Source organism: Lampris incognitus, chromosome 3, assembly GCF_029633865.1.
Source record: "Lampris incognitus isolate fLamInc1 chromosome 3, fLamInc1.hap2, whole genome shotgun sequence".
Taxonomy (NCBI): domain Eukaryota; kingdom Metazoa; phylum Chordata; class Actinopteri; order Lampriformes; family Lampridae; genus Lampris; species Lampris incognitus.
This window is the reverse complement of record NC_079213.1, coordinates 4,362,310-4,381,191: the sequence shown is the minus strand read 5'-3', so window position 1 is coordinate 4,381,191 and position 18,882 is coordinate 4,362,310. Positions and strand designations below refer to the sequence as shown.

General features: G+C 45.5%; 1 protein-coding gene across 1 annotated transcript in view; it reads left to right on the top strand.

Moving 5' to 3' along the window:
* Nucleotides 1-18,882, top strand: part of LOC130109066 (receptor-type tyrosine-protein phosphatase zeta-like) — a 56,691-nt gene that overhangs the window by 18,260 nt on the left and 19,549 nt on the right. The window contains exons 8-17 of the mRNA XM_056275785.1: nt 1,315-1,499; nt 1,833-1,959; nt 2,053-2,090; nt 3,038-3,520; nt 5,005-5,173; nt 5,794-5,931; nt 10,579-10,723; nt 13,874-13,965; nt 14,216-14,301; nt 17,769-17,789. Coding sequence (XP_056131760.1) covers nt 1,315-1,499; nt 1,833-1,959; nt 2,053-2,090; nt 3,038-3,520; nt 5,005-5,173; nt 5,794-5,931; nt 10,579-10,723; nt 13,874-13,965; nt 14,216-14,301; nt 17,769-17,789 — 1,484 coding nt within the window. The remainder of the gene's footprint in view (nt 1-1,314; nt 1,500-1,832; nt 1,960-2,052; nt 2,091-3,037; nt 3,521-5,004; nt 5,174-5,793; nt 5,932-10,578; nt 10,724-13,873; nt 13,966-14,215; nt 14,302-17,768; nt 17,790-18,882) is intronic.

Sequence of the window (18,882 nt, the reverse complement as noted above, 5' to 3'; positions counted from 1 at the left end):
CACACAAGGCCCCACATGCGTGCTTGGCACATACACCCACCCACCCATACACACACACACACATACACACACACACACACACACACACACACACACACACACACCCATACACACACACACACCCACCCACCCACTCACACACACACCCACACACACACCCACACACACACACACCCACACATTTCGTCTTGTTCAAGGCCACATTTTCTTCAGCCAAGGTTCCATCTGTATTCGGGCTGTTTTAATTAATTTTTATTGACCTTGTCTTATCGTTATCTAATTGATTACTTGCTCATTTCCTTCAGTTTCTTTATGTTTAATTCATGTAATTGGTTCGTAGTTCATCATATTGGTTTTATTTCTTTCTTGTTTGTGTGGAGATGAGATGCTTTTGTGTTTCTCCTCTTGTGCGAGTTAGATTGTTTGCCCCGTCTCTCTGGGGCTTTTTTTTTAGGTACTTTTGATATTGTGTCGTCAAAGTAAACTGACCTCATGGGGACAGAGCTAGGCTAAGCTAAGAGGCTAATTTACCTCCATCCCCATTTCTTACTCTCATCGAGTGTTTCTTCTCCCTTCCTTCTGTTTGGCTGCCTTCATTTCTCATCTGTCTCCCCCTCTGTCTCTTCCTGTCTGTCCCTCTCCACCTGTCTCCTCCTCTGTCTCTTCCTGTCTGTCCCTCTCTACGTGTCTCTTCCTGTCTGTCCCTCTCCACGTGTCTCCTCCTCTGTCTATTCCTGTCTGTTCCTCTCCACCTGTCTCCTCCTCTGTCTATTCCTGTCTGTTCCTCTCCACCTGTCTCCTCCTCTGTCTCTTCCTATCCATCCCTCTCCACATGTCTCCTCCTCTGTCTCTTCCTGTCTGTCCCTCTCCACCAGTCTCCCTCTCTATCTCTTCCTGTCTATCCCTCTCCACCTGTCTCCCTCTCTGTCTGTCTCTTTTGCCCAGTTTTCTTTGCAGCCCTCTTTTCCTGCTTCTCCCTGAGATATAGCATCTATCTGTGTCTGTCTCACTGTATTTTTCATTGTCTGTCTGTCTCTCTGTCTCTCTCTGTTTTCTAGTTTCGCCAGGGGAGTGTCACAAGCATAAAGGAATTGCTGGAGACATATTGTGTTTACGTGTTATGATGCACATAATCCTGTTTTTTTTTTTCTAAAGAGCATTGATCATGAAACAAGCTGGATCCATATTCAACTTCTTCTTTTTTTTGCTCCCATCTCCTTGCCTGTCTCTTTCTTCTCCCCTCTCCACTTTTCATTTCACCTCTTTCCCTTTTTAATCTTTCTGTCTTTGTTGCCCCCCTCCCCAAACTGTCAGCCTGTAGCTCAGAGCCAGAGAACGTCATGGCAGACGCCCAGAATGACACAACCATCGTGGTGACGTGGGAGCGTCCACGGGTCGTCTATGACACCACCATCGACTGGTACACCGTTACCTATCAAAGGCTGCAGGGGCGGAGCCAGCCCAAACAGGAGTACCGGACAGACGGCGACCAGGACGTGGTACGGGAGGGGTGGAGAAAAGTTGAGGGTGCAGGAAGGACATGTCACAGATGTTACTAAAAGAAAATGAGAATCTGTTTTGTGAGCCGTGTAAATTTGCATATATTTGATTGCTCTTTTCAAAGAAGTGGCTGGCGACTCCACATGTATGGGAGGAGACATGTGGTAGTCTGCAGCCCTCCCCCGGATCGGCAGAGGGGGTGGAGCGGCGACCGGGACGGCTCGGGAGAGTGGGATAATTGGTCGGGTATAACTGGGGAGAAAAGGGGGAACCCCCCCCAAAAAACAGTTGGCTATCATTTTGAAAGGGAAGTGTTGCTTGTATCTCCTCAGGGTGCCATCATCCCTGGCCTGCTCTCCAACAGCAGTTATGTAGTTCAGGTGGTGGCCATGTGCACCAACAGCCTCACAGGACGCTGGAGTGACCAGATGATAGTGGACATGCCCTTGGAGGATCCTGGTATACACACACACACACACACACACACACATATATATTTTTACTTACATTCACTACAGTTTGACTTCTCTACAACTGTCCAATTCTCTCTAGAGAGTGACTCTGATCCTGATGTTGAAGAAGAACAGAAGGTGAGACTGTCTTTATGTGGGTCTGTCTGTCTGTCTTCATTTTTTTCTGTCTCTCTGTGTTTGTGTGTCTGTCTGTCTTTCTGTATATCTGTCTGTATGTCTTTATCTCGGTATGCCTGCCTGTGGTCTCACTAGGCTCTGAATAGCCTTGTGGCATTCATTTTTTAAATTATATTACAATACTGAGTGTTGGCTTTAATCATATGGAAAGAAATTATTATGAAAATTATTTAATTACATCCGTAGAAGTCCATCATAGGGCGGCATGGTGGTGCAGTAGTTAGTACGGTTGCCTCACAGCAAGAAGGTCCTGGGTTCGAGCCCCGGGGTAGTCCAACCTTGGGGGGTCGTCCCGGGTCGTCCTCTGTGTGGAGTTTGCATGTTCTCCCCGTGTCTGTGTGGGTTTCCTCCCATCGTCCCTCGATGTGAATGTGTGTGTGTGTGTGGGGGTGGGGGCCTGTGATGGCCTGGCAGCCTGTCCAGGGTGTCCCCCCGCCTGCCGCCCGATAACTGGTTTGGATAATAGATGTCTGCCATGGCATGTTTGGGAAAGCTATCGTTCCGAACCACTCACCATGAAGCTGTTAGACAGACACACAAAGCCAAACCAAAATGAAAGAAAAAGAATATTTGTGTGTAATGGTAAAGGGCTGAATTAGACTCAGGTCTAACCTCATCATGAAGGGTTCAAGATCCGTTCAGGACAGCTGTTCTATATCTTGCCCACGATTCCCAACCCAACAGTCGTGTCACCCCCACTGATTAGTCTGTGAAATGGGGAGAGAAGGAGCAGACTGGCAGACAGGGTAACATGACCACCCTTCCCGTTCTGTGTTGCTCCTCCAATATAGCAGCTTGTGTCTTAACTGTGGGTCATCATCTACAGACATTTTACAACATGCCTCTAAAGGTGTCCTTTTTCTTTCTGTCTGTTCAACAACTCAAAGGTAGAGAACCTGAACCAGGTGGATTTGGTTCCAGAGGACCAGAATCCAGTGGAGGAGATCCCAGTGGAGCAGACCAGAGTTTACCAGAACCAACCTGCAAGGTCTCAGATCCATGAAAGAGACCAATCAAACCAGAACCAACTTGTCACTACTGGCCTTGGTGGTAAAACAGCTTCTAAGCCAGCCCGTCTACCTAAACCCAGACAGGGCAAGAACCCCGCCATGGACCAAAACATGAAGAAACCAGACCAGGATAGACCGGAACTGGTTCCAACCGAATTGGACCAGAACTGGATCGACGAGAACCAGAGGGTTCTGCCACATCGGCCATTCACCAGCGCCTCCTCTGAGGGCAATAGCGCTATCTGGATCACCATGGCAACAGAGCAGCCTGGCTTCCTGTTTCCGGTTTCCCGAACGACCGGCCAGCCAACGGCCCGCCGACAGATCACAGAGGAGGCTTCGCTCTCGGCGCCACAACAGGTGGTTGTTTGTACAATGTCATCTTTAATTTGTACTCGCATCTTAAAAACCTTCAACACTCTTTTCTGTCTCTCTGAAGAACTGATCAAAGCTTAAATCTAAACCTCACACTGAGACCTGGGATTCATATTCACAACGCTGGCCCAGTTTTAGTTGGTCACACAATGACTAGAAGAGTAGTACTCGCTTTAATTTGAATAGAAGCTTATGTTCTTATGGTTTCATCTGGCCTATCCCTGAGGTGAGAAACATAAATATCCCCGTTGACTCTCAGATTGGAAAAACAAAATTTATTTTTTTCCCCATTTCAGCTTTTACTTGGTTATTATTATTATTATTATTATTATTATTATTATTATTAAACTAAGCTGGTGAAGAAGGCTAGCTCAGTAGTAGGGGTGGACGTGGATGACCTGGAGGCGGTTGCAGAGGGGCGGATGAGGAGGAAGATGGCCGCCATCTTGATGAATTCCTCCCATCCCCTACACCAGTGTTTCTCAACCCAGTCCTCAAGGACCCCCTATCCTGCATAGGTAGCCCTGCTTGTACTTACTCAACCAGTCATCTCATAGCACTTAATTATGCAATGTGTGCAATCTCAGACATTCATTGCTGATTGGTTGAATAACTACAAACAGGTACCCATTCAGGGTTGCAAAGAAATCTGCAGGATAGGGGGTCCTTGAGGACTGGGTTGAGAAACACTGCCCTACACGACAAGAAAGTGGGGAGGAGGAGCACATTCAGTCACAGACTCATTGCCCCCCCGGCAAGCCACAAGATGCCTTGGCCAGTCTTCTGTACCAAAAGCTATCAGGCTCCACAACAAGGCCCACCCGCTGCCCCAACCTCACCCCCCCCCTTCCTCCTCCGCCTCCCACACAAGGACTGACTTGGACTGACTCCTTGACCCCCTGAGCCCTGCATAAGGACTGACTAGGACCGACTCCTTGACCTCCATAGCCCGCCACTGAGCAGCCCTCTGACTTATGATTAGGTTGATTTGATTTAGTGACCCACCTGACCGTACCGTACCTTGCATATTGCACATTTTGTTTTACAGTGTACAAGTTGCTGCTGTTTACATGTGTGTATGCTATGGTATATGTGTGTGTGTGTGTGTAGATGCTGATCTCATCTGTGACGTTGTTTAGTATTGTTAATATTAATGTTAGGTTTAGTATTGTTCTCATCCCGAGGTGACTGACCTCTACTATCTATCTACCTCTGTTACTCTACCCTGTTGATGTCGGGGATGAATAAAGGTCATCTTATCTTATTATTATCTTCCACTATCCTAACACTTCTCTCTGTGCTTGTGTATATATATGTATGTATGTATGTATGTATGTATGTATGTATGTATGTATGTATGTATGTATGTATGTATGTATGTATGTATGTATGTATGTATGTATGTATGTATGTATGTATGTATGTATGTATGTATATGTATGTGCCTGTGTCACATGTTCTCCATCTAGATTCATGATCATGGTGTGTCGGACCAAAGCGTTGAGAGTGACCCCTCCTCCTCCCCATCAGACCTCTACATTACTCCAGTTGAGGACTTTCAGGTCACTGATGTCTACTATGAAGACATGATTGGCAGCGCTGACAGCACCAGCACCATGGCTACTACTGCTGTGCCAGGTCATTTGGTTCTGTGAATTATTCTAATCGTATGCTTGCTATTGAACTACAACACACTCTTTTACCAAACACACACACATCGTTCAATACTGCTGCTCCGAGGGTATCCTGGGATATCAAGGAAGTTAAGGGATTTGTTTGTTGAAGAACCCACAGGAAGAATCTATGAAGAAAGAAGAAATGGGGGGGGGGGGTTGCTGTAGGGTTTGAGATAAATCATTATTCAATGAAATACTGGTCACTAAAGTCTTTTCTATGAGAACATAATCAGATGACCACCACACCTCTCTTCTACTCCACTATTATGTGGTTAATGCACATCTTTGACTGCTTTCAAATCTGCATGGTGTTTCACATTTTCGCTGAATAATTTAGTTGTCTTTTTTGGTTAATTCCTTTTCATGGCTGACATAGTGTCAACACGATCTTATGCTTCCATTTCCGTTTTATGTAATTCACTTTATAAAAGAAATCCCTGTAAATGGATACATAACCATATACAGTCTTTACGTTATCTTATATTGCACCATTGTCAACACTTTTCCCGACAGACAATGGAAAGAACAAACTTTCAGTCTTAGCCTCGGTGACCAGACCTCTCCCAGATCCTTCCATTTCAGCGTCCTCCAGCCCTGCCACTCCTTGGACAAGGGCCGGAACGGAAACTCCCAGCAACACCCTCTCCAGCACAACCTACAAACCCACCACCTCTTCCCTGCACCGGGTGCTGATGCATACGACCCAGCCCATGTTCAATGGTAAGAGTGATGCCCCCAAGAGCATCCTTTACCAAGATTATGTATCTTCTATTCTGTGTTGCATTCCATTCAGTTTAGGAAGACGGGATTTTTTTAGTTGGAAGTTCTGACCGGTGAACAGGAGCTTGGAGAAACAAAGCAAGACCATGGGTACTCATTAGAAACATCCTTTTTATGGCTGATGTAGTGTCAATATTGGCTTCTTAAGCTAAACTAGCAAACTAGTCTGATGGGCATACAGAGCTACACAAGACGAGTTGAAAAGTAATACGATTAACCAATTTCCAAACAGATGTTTCAATAAATGAAGACTCAGACAATGTTAGAAAGAGAAGTTACAGCGTCCGGGTGGCGTAGCGGTCTATGCCGTTGCCTACCAACATGGGGATCGCTGGTTCGAATCCCCGTGTTACCTCCGGCTTGGTCGGGCATCCCTACAGACACAGTTGGCCATGTCTGCGGGTGGGAAGCCGGATGTGGTATGTGTCCTGGTTTGCTGCACTAGCGCCTCCTCTGGTTGGTCGGGGCGCTTGTTCAACAGGGGAGGGGTAACTGGGGGGAATAGCATGATCCTACCATGTGCTATGTCCCCTTGGTGAAACTCCTCACTGTCAGGGGAAAAGAAGCAGCTGGCGACTCCACATGTATGGGAGGAGGCATGTGATAGCCTGCAGATCCCCCCCCCCCCCAGATCAGCAGAGGGCGTGGAGCAGCGACCGGGATGGCTGGGAAGAATGGGGTAATTGGCCAAGTACAATTGGGGAGAAAAAGGGGGGGGGTAAGAAATAGAAGTTACTTGTTTTATAAAGTTTTAACTGATGACAAAAGCATGCTGTTCAAAGTTCACGGTGTATTTCTTCCTGTACTGAGATGTCAGACAGCTGCATCTCACAAAAGTCAAGGTTGTGAAATCCTGCCCAAGTTTCCAAGTTTCTCCTCCACTATTTCCAGTCAGATAACAGAAATCCTGACTTCACAATCTGAACAGAATGCAGCATGAGTAGACTTAACACTGTTATGCCACCAGTTTCCTGCTCATTTTACACTCATACTTTTGTATGTCAGTTAGTTTCAAAGAAGCATTCTAAGTGGACTGTGCTAATGACTCCCATAAAACATGGCCAGCCCATATGAATTTATCTTATGTACTACTTAGAGGACAGATTTGCAACAGTAACCCTGTTGTTAACCACCTAAAGAAAAACCTAGAATACTCCTAAGGATGTTCTTTACTGGTATTGCGGATGCTGCGGTATCACATCACCTTTGTAACCATCATCACCGTGAAGAGCAGTATCATTGCTATATTATATACATGCACACAGGAACTCACGTGTGTGTGTGTGTGTGTGTGTGTGTGTGTGTGTGTGTGTGTGTGTGTGTGTGTGTGTGTGGCACGCGTGAGCGTCAAAGTGAGCTGGCGAGCCAGAAATGAGCAAAAAGCTGTTGACATTTTGTCTGTCGTCAGTTCTGCTGGACCATTCTGCCGGTTGTGTCCCTGCATCTCGTCGTTGCAGAGACAAAACAGCATCAGCAGTGGCAATAAGGAAGTAGTTGGTGGTGGTTTGTTCACAGTGGGAGAGCTGCTGGGAGCTAGTTGTGGTGAACGGCTTACTCTCTGTATGCTAACTGTGGTCTGGGCCCTCAGCAGTGTTTGTGTAACAGTAATAGTGATGATTTTGTGGGGGTTGACATGTTTATGATGACGATGATAACTGAATTGAGGGTTGGTGGCTTTCTTCATTGCTAGCTAATTTTGCCAAACAATGATCAAGCTGGCTTGAGTTTTCCTGGTGGTTTATCTGCTCTCAACAGTGAACGGGCCCTTTTTCTGGTCCTTTCTAAAGGAAGCGTCTTGAGCTCTGCTTCTGGGACTCCTCTGCCTTCATTCTGTGCCTGCTTTCTCTGCTGCAGCTCCAGGTCCCCCTCTGGTGGATGTTTCTGTATTTTCTTTCCTTTTCACTAAAACAGCTCTCACTTTCTCTGTGACGCAGTCTTCTCTATGTATTATCCACAGAAAAAATTCGACAGTCAATACTCAATCTGCGTAGATTATTTTGCTCATACCTTCTCAAAAATGACATTCAGTTCTAACTTCCTTATGCATCCTCTGGTTTTTCGGGTTGGGCATGAAGACACAATAGTGTGATGATTTCTCTTTGGCTGTGGTTCCTTTACCTCTCACTATGCTCTCTCAAAAAACATTTCTGAAGTTGTATATTCTCAAGTGTGTTTTTGAGCCTTTTGCTTTGGCTTCTCTTGCAGTAAGAGAAACCTTACCATTATCTGAGGAGTCTTCAGTGGAACAATCTGGCTTCACAACCAGTTTTACACCCCATTGGTCGACAGCCAACCATGAAAACCCCACACTCTCTATGCAGGAGGGAGGATTCCTTGCAGAAAGGGGTTTAGTCAGTCACATGCCCCCTTCTCTCACTACATTTAAGATGTTCCCAAGCAGCCTACATCCCTTTTCTAGCATCCATGAAGACAGGATGAGTGCAGGTATCTCCCACCATGACCACCAGTCTTCTAAGGAGCCCTCCAGTGTTGAAGTACAAACTGGTTTAAAACACTCAACAGGACGCTCACACATCTCAAATGCATTCAGTTCAGAGGTTAGTCCGAGTGCCGAAGAACCTTCCCCTTCATTCAGTAATATTCTGAACCCCACAAACTCCTTCAACAGAACATCTTATATGACAGTCTCTTCTCCAGCTCAGACTGACTTCAGCTCTGAAAATGGGAGGGGGGAACAGTTTGAAGGCCACCTCTCCACCTCTGAAACTATCTTCAGTGCTTCAGACCCTTCTGTTCATATTTCAGAGGAAACACAAACAGATGGACGGAAAGATGACAGTGGGTCCGGTTCTGGTTTTTATAGCGAGAGCCGTGGTCAAGAATTGGACGGGGTTGATACCTTCAACCTGGAGTCCATCTCCAATCCAACTGTTCCCTCTAAACCTGATTGTGCAGATGGAATGGGGAGTGAGACGGACAGTGAAACAGGAAGTGGGGCAGATGGGATAGGAAGTATAATTGTCGGCGAGAGAGAGAAGCAGCTAACCACGGCAGAGAGGGAGAGAGTGGAGGCTGTGAGTGAGACGGGTGATGAGGCAGAGAGACACACAGGGAATGAAGGGCACAACGAGACCGAGACAGACTCCAACTCATCCAGACAACCTGGCAGTGACACAAGAGGAGCAGCGAGAGAAACTAATAGTGAAATTTGGATGAAGGAAGAGGCAAAAGTGGAGTCAGGAAGTGAGTTTAGTGGTGACGCTCTAGAGCTCTCCCCCAGCTTTTACGCTGAGAAGGAGCCCTTTAGAGAGTCCTCCAGTGGCGAAGCCAGGAATCACATCTTCCCTGAGGCAAAGAAGGCTGAGATGGTTCTTTGTGTACATGGCATGTCAGATGAGACCGATGGTTCTGGAGACGGTGCAGGCGAATGGAGAGACAGTTGCCTGGAGGAGAGAAACGGCGAGACAGACGTTAAAAAACAAAGAGATTCTAAGGAGAGTGACAGAAACGTTAGGGAGAAAGGAAGTGGGGACGGAGGAAAAGATAGCGAGGATATTGAGGTTGATGCTGAGAAGGTTCACCGTGAGGTCTCTGCTAAAGCAGAGCTTCAGGCACCTGTGGGCAATAAAAGCAGAGAAGAACAAAGCAGCCAAGAAGAAGATAGAGATGAAGTTCCAGGCAGAAACAAAGAAGATCTTGAAGAACAAGTACTTGTGGGTAATTTGGCTGCAGAGCCGACTGTCAGGATTCTTGCTGACAACAGCAAAGGAGATGGCGGTGGTAAAGAAAATGAGGGTGTTGAGAGAGAGGGAAGTGGCCATGGGGATGTGTATGGACAGAGGCAACAACAACGTCTTAGAGTGGACAGCAGGGGGCGCCCCGCCCTGCAGCGTCTTGTCTCTCTGCTCAGTCTGACAGACACTAACAGGTCCGCTGAGGATCAAGACAAAGGTAGACTTTATGACCACGCTGACATCTTCATCTTCACAGACTGTTTCTTGTTCTTACCTGGTCTTCAAATGTTGTTGTTAATAAGTTGCATGAAAAAAGTGAAAATGAGATGAGATGATTTCTCTCTCTCTCCCTCTCTCTCTCTCTCTCTCTCTCTCTCTCTCTCTCTCTCTCTCTCTCTCTCTCTCTCTCTCTCTCTCTCTCTCTCTCTCTCTCTCTCTCTCTCTCTCTCGCCCACTGTTTCCATATTTGTCAAGCAAATATTAAGCAAACTTTTCTAAAGTCACGAAAAATTAAAATGCGAATTTGTTTATTTTCCTTCCGATCTGTTTACATGAGTAAAAAGCATGAACATAGGTTTGTGTGTCCGTACTTTAACACCCAGACAAAGGTGGACCAGTTAAGATGAAGAAACAAGGCGATCTTGTGATTAAATTCTATTCGCATTTCATTTTGTAATTTTGCAAATGTGTTTCCATCAGCCATGAACTCTTTTTTGACAAAAGCAAAAATCACCTCAGTTGAAGCAGATAAATATAAACTCTTTCGGGGTATTTGGATTTTTTTATTTTTAAATTTGGTGTTTCACCTAAGCCATTCTCCATTCAATACATAACATTTTGCAAAAATGGCTTAATGGAAACCTCACTACTGTGTCTCCCCCCCCCCCCCCAGAGGGCAGTAACAGCAGTCATGAGTCTCAGGTGGGGTTGGTTGGAGGCGTGGACAGAGAGAAGAGGACCGTGGTACCTCTGGCGGTGGTCTCCACCCTCACTATTCTCTGTCTGCTCGTACTGGTTGGCATTCTCATCTACTGGAGGTACACACACACACACACACACACACACACACACACACACACACACACACACACACTTTCACTGACTAAAGTCTAATCCCAGTCTACAGTGTGGAGTAAGTATATCTGTTTGAAACTAACACACACACCTGATTTCTATGTTTTTAGTCACCTAGCTGAATGTCAAGTTGTTCAACAGGGCAACTCCGTTAAAACTTGTAAACATTATTCTGCTTCAGAGGATGTATAGATTTATTAAGTTTCTTTTATATGTATTTACATTTTTGCCATAGAAATTAATGGCAAGATGCAAGGGGGTTGTTTCATTATAGACCGAATATGGCAGCACGGTGGCCCAGTGGTCAGCACTGCTGTCTCCCAGCAAGAAGGTCCTGGGTTCGAACCCCAGGCCGTCCCAAGTCCTTCCTGTGTGGAGCTTGCATGTTCTCCCCGTGTCTGCGTGGGTTTCCTCCGGGTGCTCCGGTTTCCTCCTACCATCAAAAGGACATGCATGTCAGGGTTAATACTCCTGCCTGTGCCCCTGAGCAAGGCAATGGAAAGAAGACCTGGAGTTGGTCCCCGGGTGCTGCAGCTGCCCACTGCTCCTATGCAATAGGGTGGGTTCAATGCAGAGAACACGTTCACTGTAAGAATACAACTTGTTGTAAGAATACAGTGTTGGATCAAGTGGCTTCCAGTCATCGTGGTTGTTTACAGGTTCTTAGTAGTAATCTCTGAAATAACCTGGCTGGCACATTCAGCATGCCCACACATTTCTCTCTGCAGATGTACTTTCTAGTTAATAATATTACTACTGCAAATACTACTGCTACTAAAATCAAATCAAATAAATTTTATTTGTATAGCCCAATATCACAAATTACAAATGTGCCTCAGTGGGCTTAACAGCAACGCAACATCCTGTCCTTAGACCCTCTCATCGGATAAGGAACAACTCCCTAAAAAAACCTTTAACAGGGAGAAAAACTAGGAAGAAACCTCAGGGAGAGCAACAGAGGAGGGATCTCTTTCCCAAGACGGACAGTGTGCAATGGATGTTGTGTTCACGCAGTTTACACAATACAACATTGAAAGAGGATAACAGAATTATAATGGACATCACATTTATGAAGAACATGATGCACAGGATGCCAAGCAGTGTCCACGTGCCAACGGAGCAGTCCAGGACCCAAGCCACGTGACCAGCATCATCATGTACTAAGAAAAACTTAGGTGAGTAGTGGAAGGGCAGGCAGCATCCAAATGGTGGCCACCATCACCACGGAGACCTGGGAGGAGAACTGACCGCACATGCATGCAAGAGAGACTCACATGACACCATTCACACACAGAGAAAGAGAAAGGAGAAGACATCATTCAGAGAGAGAGAAAAGACATGTTAGAGAAGAGAACAGTTTGCAATAGTCATTAGCCATAATCAATTAAGTCATCAATTAGTCATAATCTATACTCGATACTATACAGTACTACTACTAATAGTGATACTGATGAGGCTCAACATTTGAATGTAAATGTCTGCACTGGTGCTGTCAAAATTCATTTTTGCGATTAATTTGAACGCGTTAAAAAATTAATGCGATCAACGTAGCTGTGTTTTGTTTACTTCTGGGGTCGGAAGAGAAGTTTCTGATGCTCCGGAGAAAGGAAGAAAGAAAGAAAGAAACTTGGCGTTCAGAGGAAGGCTTAAAGTAATAAATAAATAAATAAATAAATAAATAAGGCGATTGACGGCGAAGACAAACTGGTGTAGCTTTTTCCTTGTTGGAGAGCGCCCGAAAGAAGAGACGTAATTACTCTCGCTGCCAGAAGCGAGAGACAAACCCCCGCACTGCAGGTTTGAGACAAAACACAAGGCAATAAAAAGACATTTTAAGTACAATTAAAAACAGAGATGATAATCAAAAGCTTCAAATGGGATTTAATAAAAGGCAGCGGTGGACAGGAAAGTCTTCGGCCTGGGTTTTAAAGAACAGAGTCTCAGCAGACCTGCAGGTTTCTGAGAGTTTGTTCCAGATATGTGGTGCATTAACTCAGAGCTGCCTCTCGTCTGTGAATGTTCCCATTCATCCAGGTCATGGTTATCCAAAGGGGGTGAATCAAGTGCAACTGGACTTGGTATATATCCGTGAAGACGTTTCGCCTCTCATCCAAGAGGCTTCCTCAGTTCGTGCCTTTCTGACTAGACCAAGCTAGTCTGACTGGCCGGTGACGAGACTCAGTATTTATCCTCTAGGAGTCGTCGTCAGAGCTATAGATATGCGAGGCTCCATGTTTAGTTGTGACTTTGGGGACAGGAAGCAGACCTGTCCCAGATGACCCAAGAGGTCTGGATGGTTCATAGCGTAGCAGAAGATCCGAAATGTAATTTGGCCCGAAACCATTCAGTGCTTTATAAACCGAGAGCGATTATTCACATTCAGATTCAGACAACTTTATTTATCCCAGAAGGGCAATTCAGTTTTACAAGCTACCCAGCCCATACACAAACGTACAGACAAGTGGCCATCATCAGTATGTCAGAGACAACAGACAAGAGATGCACACTGTCACCCTTATGTGGCCTTGCATGCAGACTCACACGAATTTACTCAAGCATTCAAATTAACTGGCACTTGAACATAGAACACATTTCTGTTGTTAATTATCATTTACATTTTTGCACAGAAGAAATTATTGCCTTCTAAGCTGGTAATGACCTCGATGGTTTTGAAATTCATCTGGCGCTGAAACATAAAGGCCTGGGCTTGTTGTTATTTCTGTTAGTGCGCATAAGAAATACGCTTTTCCAGCTGACGGTCAGTTTTATGGCCTAGACCGTTTTATTGGACATCTGTTGTTCACAGGAGAGAGTCTGTGTCCAACGTTAGAAAGATGCTATTAAACAAAAGTATTTTAATTTAAATTCCATTGTGTTGATTCAACGTTAATTCCATGATTTTACATTTAAACATCCATTATTACAATCTTCAGCCTTAAGAAGAAACAAGCGATTAATCGCAATTAATCACAGCAAATTATGCGATTAATTAGTTCGATTTTTTTTTTAATTGATCGACGGCGCTGGTCTGCACCAGTGTCTCCGTGAGGCTGACATCTTGTTAAGTGTTGTGTGCTCTGTCATCTGATGGGCATTTTGATTTTGTTTTTCAGAAACTGTTTCCAGGCAGCAAATTTTTATCAAGAAGACAATGTGACACCTAAAGCTACGTCTGCTCCTTCTACACCCCTGCTGCTGGCCACAGGTAACACACACACACACACACACACATTCCAAAAAGCTAAAGCAAGACAATAGAGACAAATTTGTATATTTTAACAAAATTGGTGTCTCTCAAACTCTAGCCTCAGCTCTGTAGATGAATAAAGACAGAAATGTTCCAAACAACTTCTGCCAGATGAGGTCGACGGGGAACTTTATCGCGGTACTTCCGCACTATAAAGTAGGACCTGTACGAAGGACAGACACATCAGCATGTTTACATCTGTTTGCAGATGGCCACGAGGCTCTGACAGTGAAGCAGTTTGTGAAGCACGTTATGGAGTTGCACAGCACCAACACCTTCTCCAAGGAGTTCGAGGTACGCCGCCACGAGCAACCGGTCGCTCAGACAAGACGCATTACAGTCGTAACACTGGCTGGATTTAAACAGGAACCTGGTGACAAAATATGTCCGCATCGCTTTTTGAAACCAAGAGGCACAAAATCCTTTTTGTGTTTCAGCCTTGAAACCAGACAAAACGTGTCTGTCGGCTGGTGTGCGACCAGCTTTTTCATGCAGGCCAGCGGCGCATTCTGAGGGTTTGCTAAACTTGTGTAGAAATGGGCGGCGCTTCATTTCGAAACCCGGCTAAAAGTGTCTGGTTGTGGGTTTTAGATGTGAGACGCCGTTCCCCTCTTTAATAGCTGCTCTCGAAGTACCCTTACCCCCAACTGCCCCATTGGAGCTGTTTAGAGGCGACAGCAGAAAGCTGCTTCTGCTGGGTCATTTCCAGGTGTGAATAGGAAGAACCGTGTGCTGATGTGGCACAGAAATAAGAGCTCACATGCACCAGTGTCATTTAGCTTTCATTGGTAAAGAACTTTTACAGAAGGGCGGCACGGCGGCGCAGTGGTTAGCAAGGTCACCTCACAGGAAGAAGGCCCTGGTTCGAGCCCCCGGGTAGTCCAACCTTGGGGGTCGTCCCGGGTTGTCCTCTGTGTGGAGTTTGCATGTTCTCCCCGTGTCTGCGTGGGTTTCCTCCGGGGGCGCCGGTTTCCTCCCACAGTCCAAAGACATGTAGGTCAGGTGAATCAGCCGTACTAAATTGTCCCTAGGTGTGAGTGTGTGTGTGTGTGTGTGTGTTGGCCCTGTGATGGACTAGCGGCCTGTTCAGGGTGTCTCTCTGCCCGCCTCCCAATGACTGCTGGGATAGGCTCCAGCATCCCTGAGAGCAGGATACGTGGTTTGGATAATGGATGTATGGATGGATGGTAAAGGCTAAAAAAAGATGAACTTTCACAGAAACAAGGTTCAAATTCACTTTATTTGGCCTCCACGGAGACATTTGGCTAGGATTACAAGGCTGCTGTTTCTATTCATACACACATACTGCATCTTACATCCATACTCCCACCACATAGTTCTTATAGTTAAACATATAGAAACAATAAAAATACAATGAAGTGAGTAAGATAAATGGATAAATAAGACACAGTAAAAATACATCTCAAAATAGGACAGGATAAACAGTAAAATCACATCCCCTGTTCTTGTTCAGTGGCTTGATTGACAGCGGCACCAAGGAACACTACTTATTCAGTTTACATTGAGGTGGCCTGTTCCGTCTACCTGACAGCAAGAGCTCATACTCTTTGTGAAGGACATGATCAGAGTCTGCCTAGTTTAGTCTCTGTCTCTTATTCCTCCTTGCTGCAATGCTGCGCCCCCTTCAGGAGGAATCATTTGATAAACCCTGCAATGAAGGATGCTGGATGGATGTGTGTTCATTGAAGTTATTTCAGCATTGGCGAAAAATTAGTTACTATAATATGAGGGCTTATTTATTGGTTCCTGTGTATATCCAGCTGTAGAAACCTACACATCTCCATCTGTCACGCACTTTAATGCTCCTCCACTCCTCCTTTAACATCATATAATAAAACCGAATGATGAGGAAGTCTAATTAGAGCAGTGTTGACTTAGTTGTTGATGTAGACCAGTACTGGAAGAGGAATGGAAGGATTTTAGAACTATTCTAATGGTGTTGATTGGTTCCCATCTCAAAAACCTTTAAATCAGACTCCCAACTTCTTCATCCTCTAGCAAGGACTTTATTACCCATTGGCGGCAAGGGGGCTCAGTGATTAGTGCTGTCGCCTCACAGCAAGAAGGTCCTGGGTTCGAACCCCGGGGTTGTCTAACCTTGGGGTCATCCCAGGTCGTCCTCTGTGTGGCGTTTGCATGTTCTCCCCATGTCTGCGGTGGGTTTCCTCCGGGTGCTCCGGTTTCCCCCACCATCAAAAAGCCATGCATGTTAGGGTTAATACTCCTGTCTGTGGCCCCTGACCGAGGCATGGCGAGACCAACTGGAGTTGGTCCCCAGGTGCTGCACGGTGGCTGCCCACTGCTCCTAGCCACACAACTAGGATGGGTTAAATGCTGAGAGGAACTTCCTCATGGGGATTAATATAGTATATCAAAATCCCCCCAAAAAATCAAATCAAAAATCAACAGGAGTTGGCATACCAATTAGAAAAAGACATCCAGTTGTGCATTATAGGTAATTATCATTACAATAACACGTCTTTTACCATTTGAATCGCTCAGCTCAGATTAAAAGTTTATCAAGCGGAAATAAAACCACCAGAAAAGCATGCTCAGAGGTCTTGTTCCACACTTTAATGCTATAAATTCATGAGGCCGACAAACTGTCTTGGCTTCTTACTGTTGACCGCAAGATATACAGTCCTATTATATTTACAGTTTCTTTTAGCAGACGCTGGTATTCAAAGCAACACATCTGAGAGGTTGCTGGCTCGTATGGCGTTAGGAGTCTAAGCCACAGACTCTAACCGGAGACTCGTCCCATCCGGGCTTTGAACCCCTGATCTGCGGCAGGAAAGCTGGCGTTCTTACCTACTGAGCTATCCAGCTGCTAATATACATCAAAGTTTGGTGTCTATAAGAAATGAGCTTATGGACTAGTCTAATTAATTAATTAACTAACTAATGCCAGCACATAATCCATTAATCCAAGATAGATAAATAGATAAAATCCACACCATAAAATAAAATGATCATGAAACTCCAACACATGGATAAAACACTAGCACCTGTCGGGGAATTAGCAACAACATCTAATGACCCGGCCCTGTGATGGCCCGGCGGCCTGTCCAGGGTGTCCCCCCCCCCACCTGCCACCCAGTGTCTGCTGGGATAGGCTCCAGCACCCCCGCGGCCCGATTTCGGATAAGCGGCTTGGATGATGGATCGATTAGTTCACGCAACCTGTGTGCATGTACTGGTCACCCCCTGTCTCAAGCATGAAGCACTTGTGTCACCACATATTTACATTTGTTAACTGTTTGTGGGCACGTCAGACTCACCTCCTCTGCCACACGTGACAACGTGTGTCATCATTTCGGGATTCTGGATCCATCCTCGGCTCAACTCGATGGGGGAAAAAGCTCCGGGGTGTGAAAGGTTTGCCCCGGTTGCTCTGTATACGTACGTGTAGACACTGAAACAGTAATTACACCATTTCACGGTGTATCTAAAGAAAAGCATATACACCAATATCACATTTGGTTGTTATGAGCTGAAGACTTTCAGTTTGGATGAAATTATGAAAATTAAAAAAAAAATTTAAAAAGCAGAAATACATTCAAAGGACGAGTTTTACATCCTTCCCTCCTCAGCCTTGTCAGCCTGTGTTTATCTGTACCCCATTGGTCCTGTACCTGCACTGACTCCTCTGTCTGTCTGTCTGCCAACTGCCCCCCCCCCGCACACACCACCTCCACCACCATCGCTGTGTTTTCTGCATCCTCACCATTCTCCATTAGGTTGTCAAAGATTCCTATGAGGTAAGGCACCTGCCCCTTCACTCTTTAGCCTGCAGTTGTGGAGCTGAACTTTTTTATTATTCTTTCATCTATCTATCTATCTATCTATCTATCTATCTATCTATCTATCTATCTATCTATCTATCTATCTATCTATCTATCTATCTATCTATCTATCTATCTATCTATCTATCTATCTATCTATCTGTTTATTTATTCATCCATTTATCTGTTTGTTTGTTTGTGTGTTTGTCAGCTATATAATTCAGGAGTTTCACTACAACATGTCGTAGAATAAGTGAGGCTTCCCTTCACAAAATCAAACACACAACATTAAAGTAAATGGTGACAGGGCGTCCGGGTAGCGTGGCAGTCTATTCCATTATCCACCAACACGGGGCTCGCCGGTTCGAATCCCCGTGTTACCGCCGGCTTGGTTGGACGTCCCTACAGACACTATTGGCCGTGTCTGCGGGTGGGAAGCTGGATGTGGGTATGTGTCCTGGTCGCTAGACTAGCACCTCCTCTGGTCGGTCGGGAGCTTGTTCAGAGAGGAGGGGGAACAGGGGAGAATAGCGTGATCCTCCCACGCACTACGTCCCCCTGGTGAAACTCCTCCCTGTCAGGTGAAAAGAAGCGGCTGGTGACTCCACATGTATGGGAGGAGGCATGTGGTAGTCTGCAGCCCTCCCCGGATCGGCAGAGGGGGTGGAGCAGAGACCAGGATGGCTCGGGAGAGTGGGGTAGTTGGCCAAGTACAACTGGGGAGAAAAAGGGGGGGGGATCCCCAAAAAAGTAAATGGTGACATGGAAAGGTAGGAGACACTTAAATAAAAACAACACACTTCCAAACTGTGACCTTTGTTTCACATATACAGTATTAAATGATAAACTCCTGTTGTTGCTGCTGTTGTTGTTTTTTGTTTTTTTTCTCCAGAAACACAACTACTGATTTGGAATAATGTATTGATTATATTGATTCAGGGTATAATTCAGATTGAATGATTACTTTTGTACATATCAATATTCAACGCCATGTTTTTCCATGTGATTTTCCAAACTAAGATCCCACGTCTTTCTTTTGTTTGCATTTCCCTCTCAGCAAGTGGTGGGC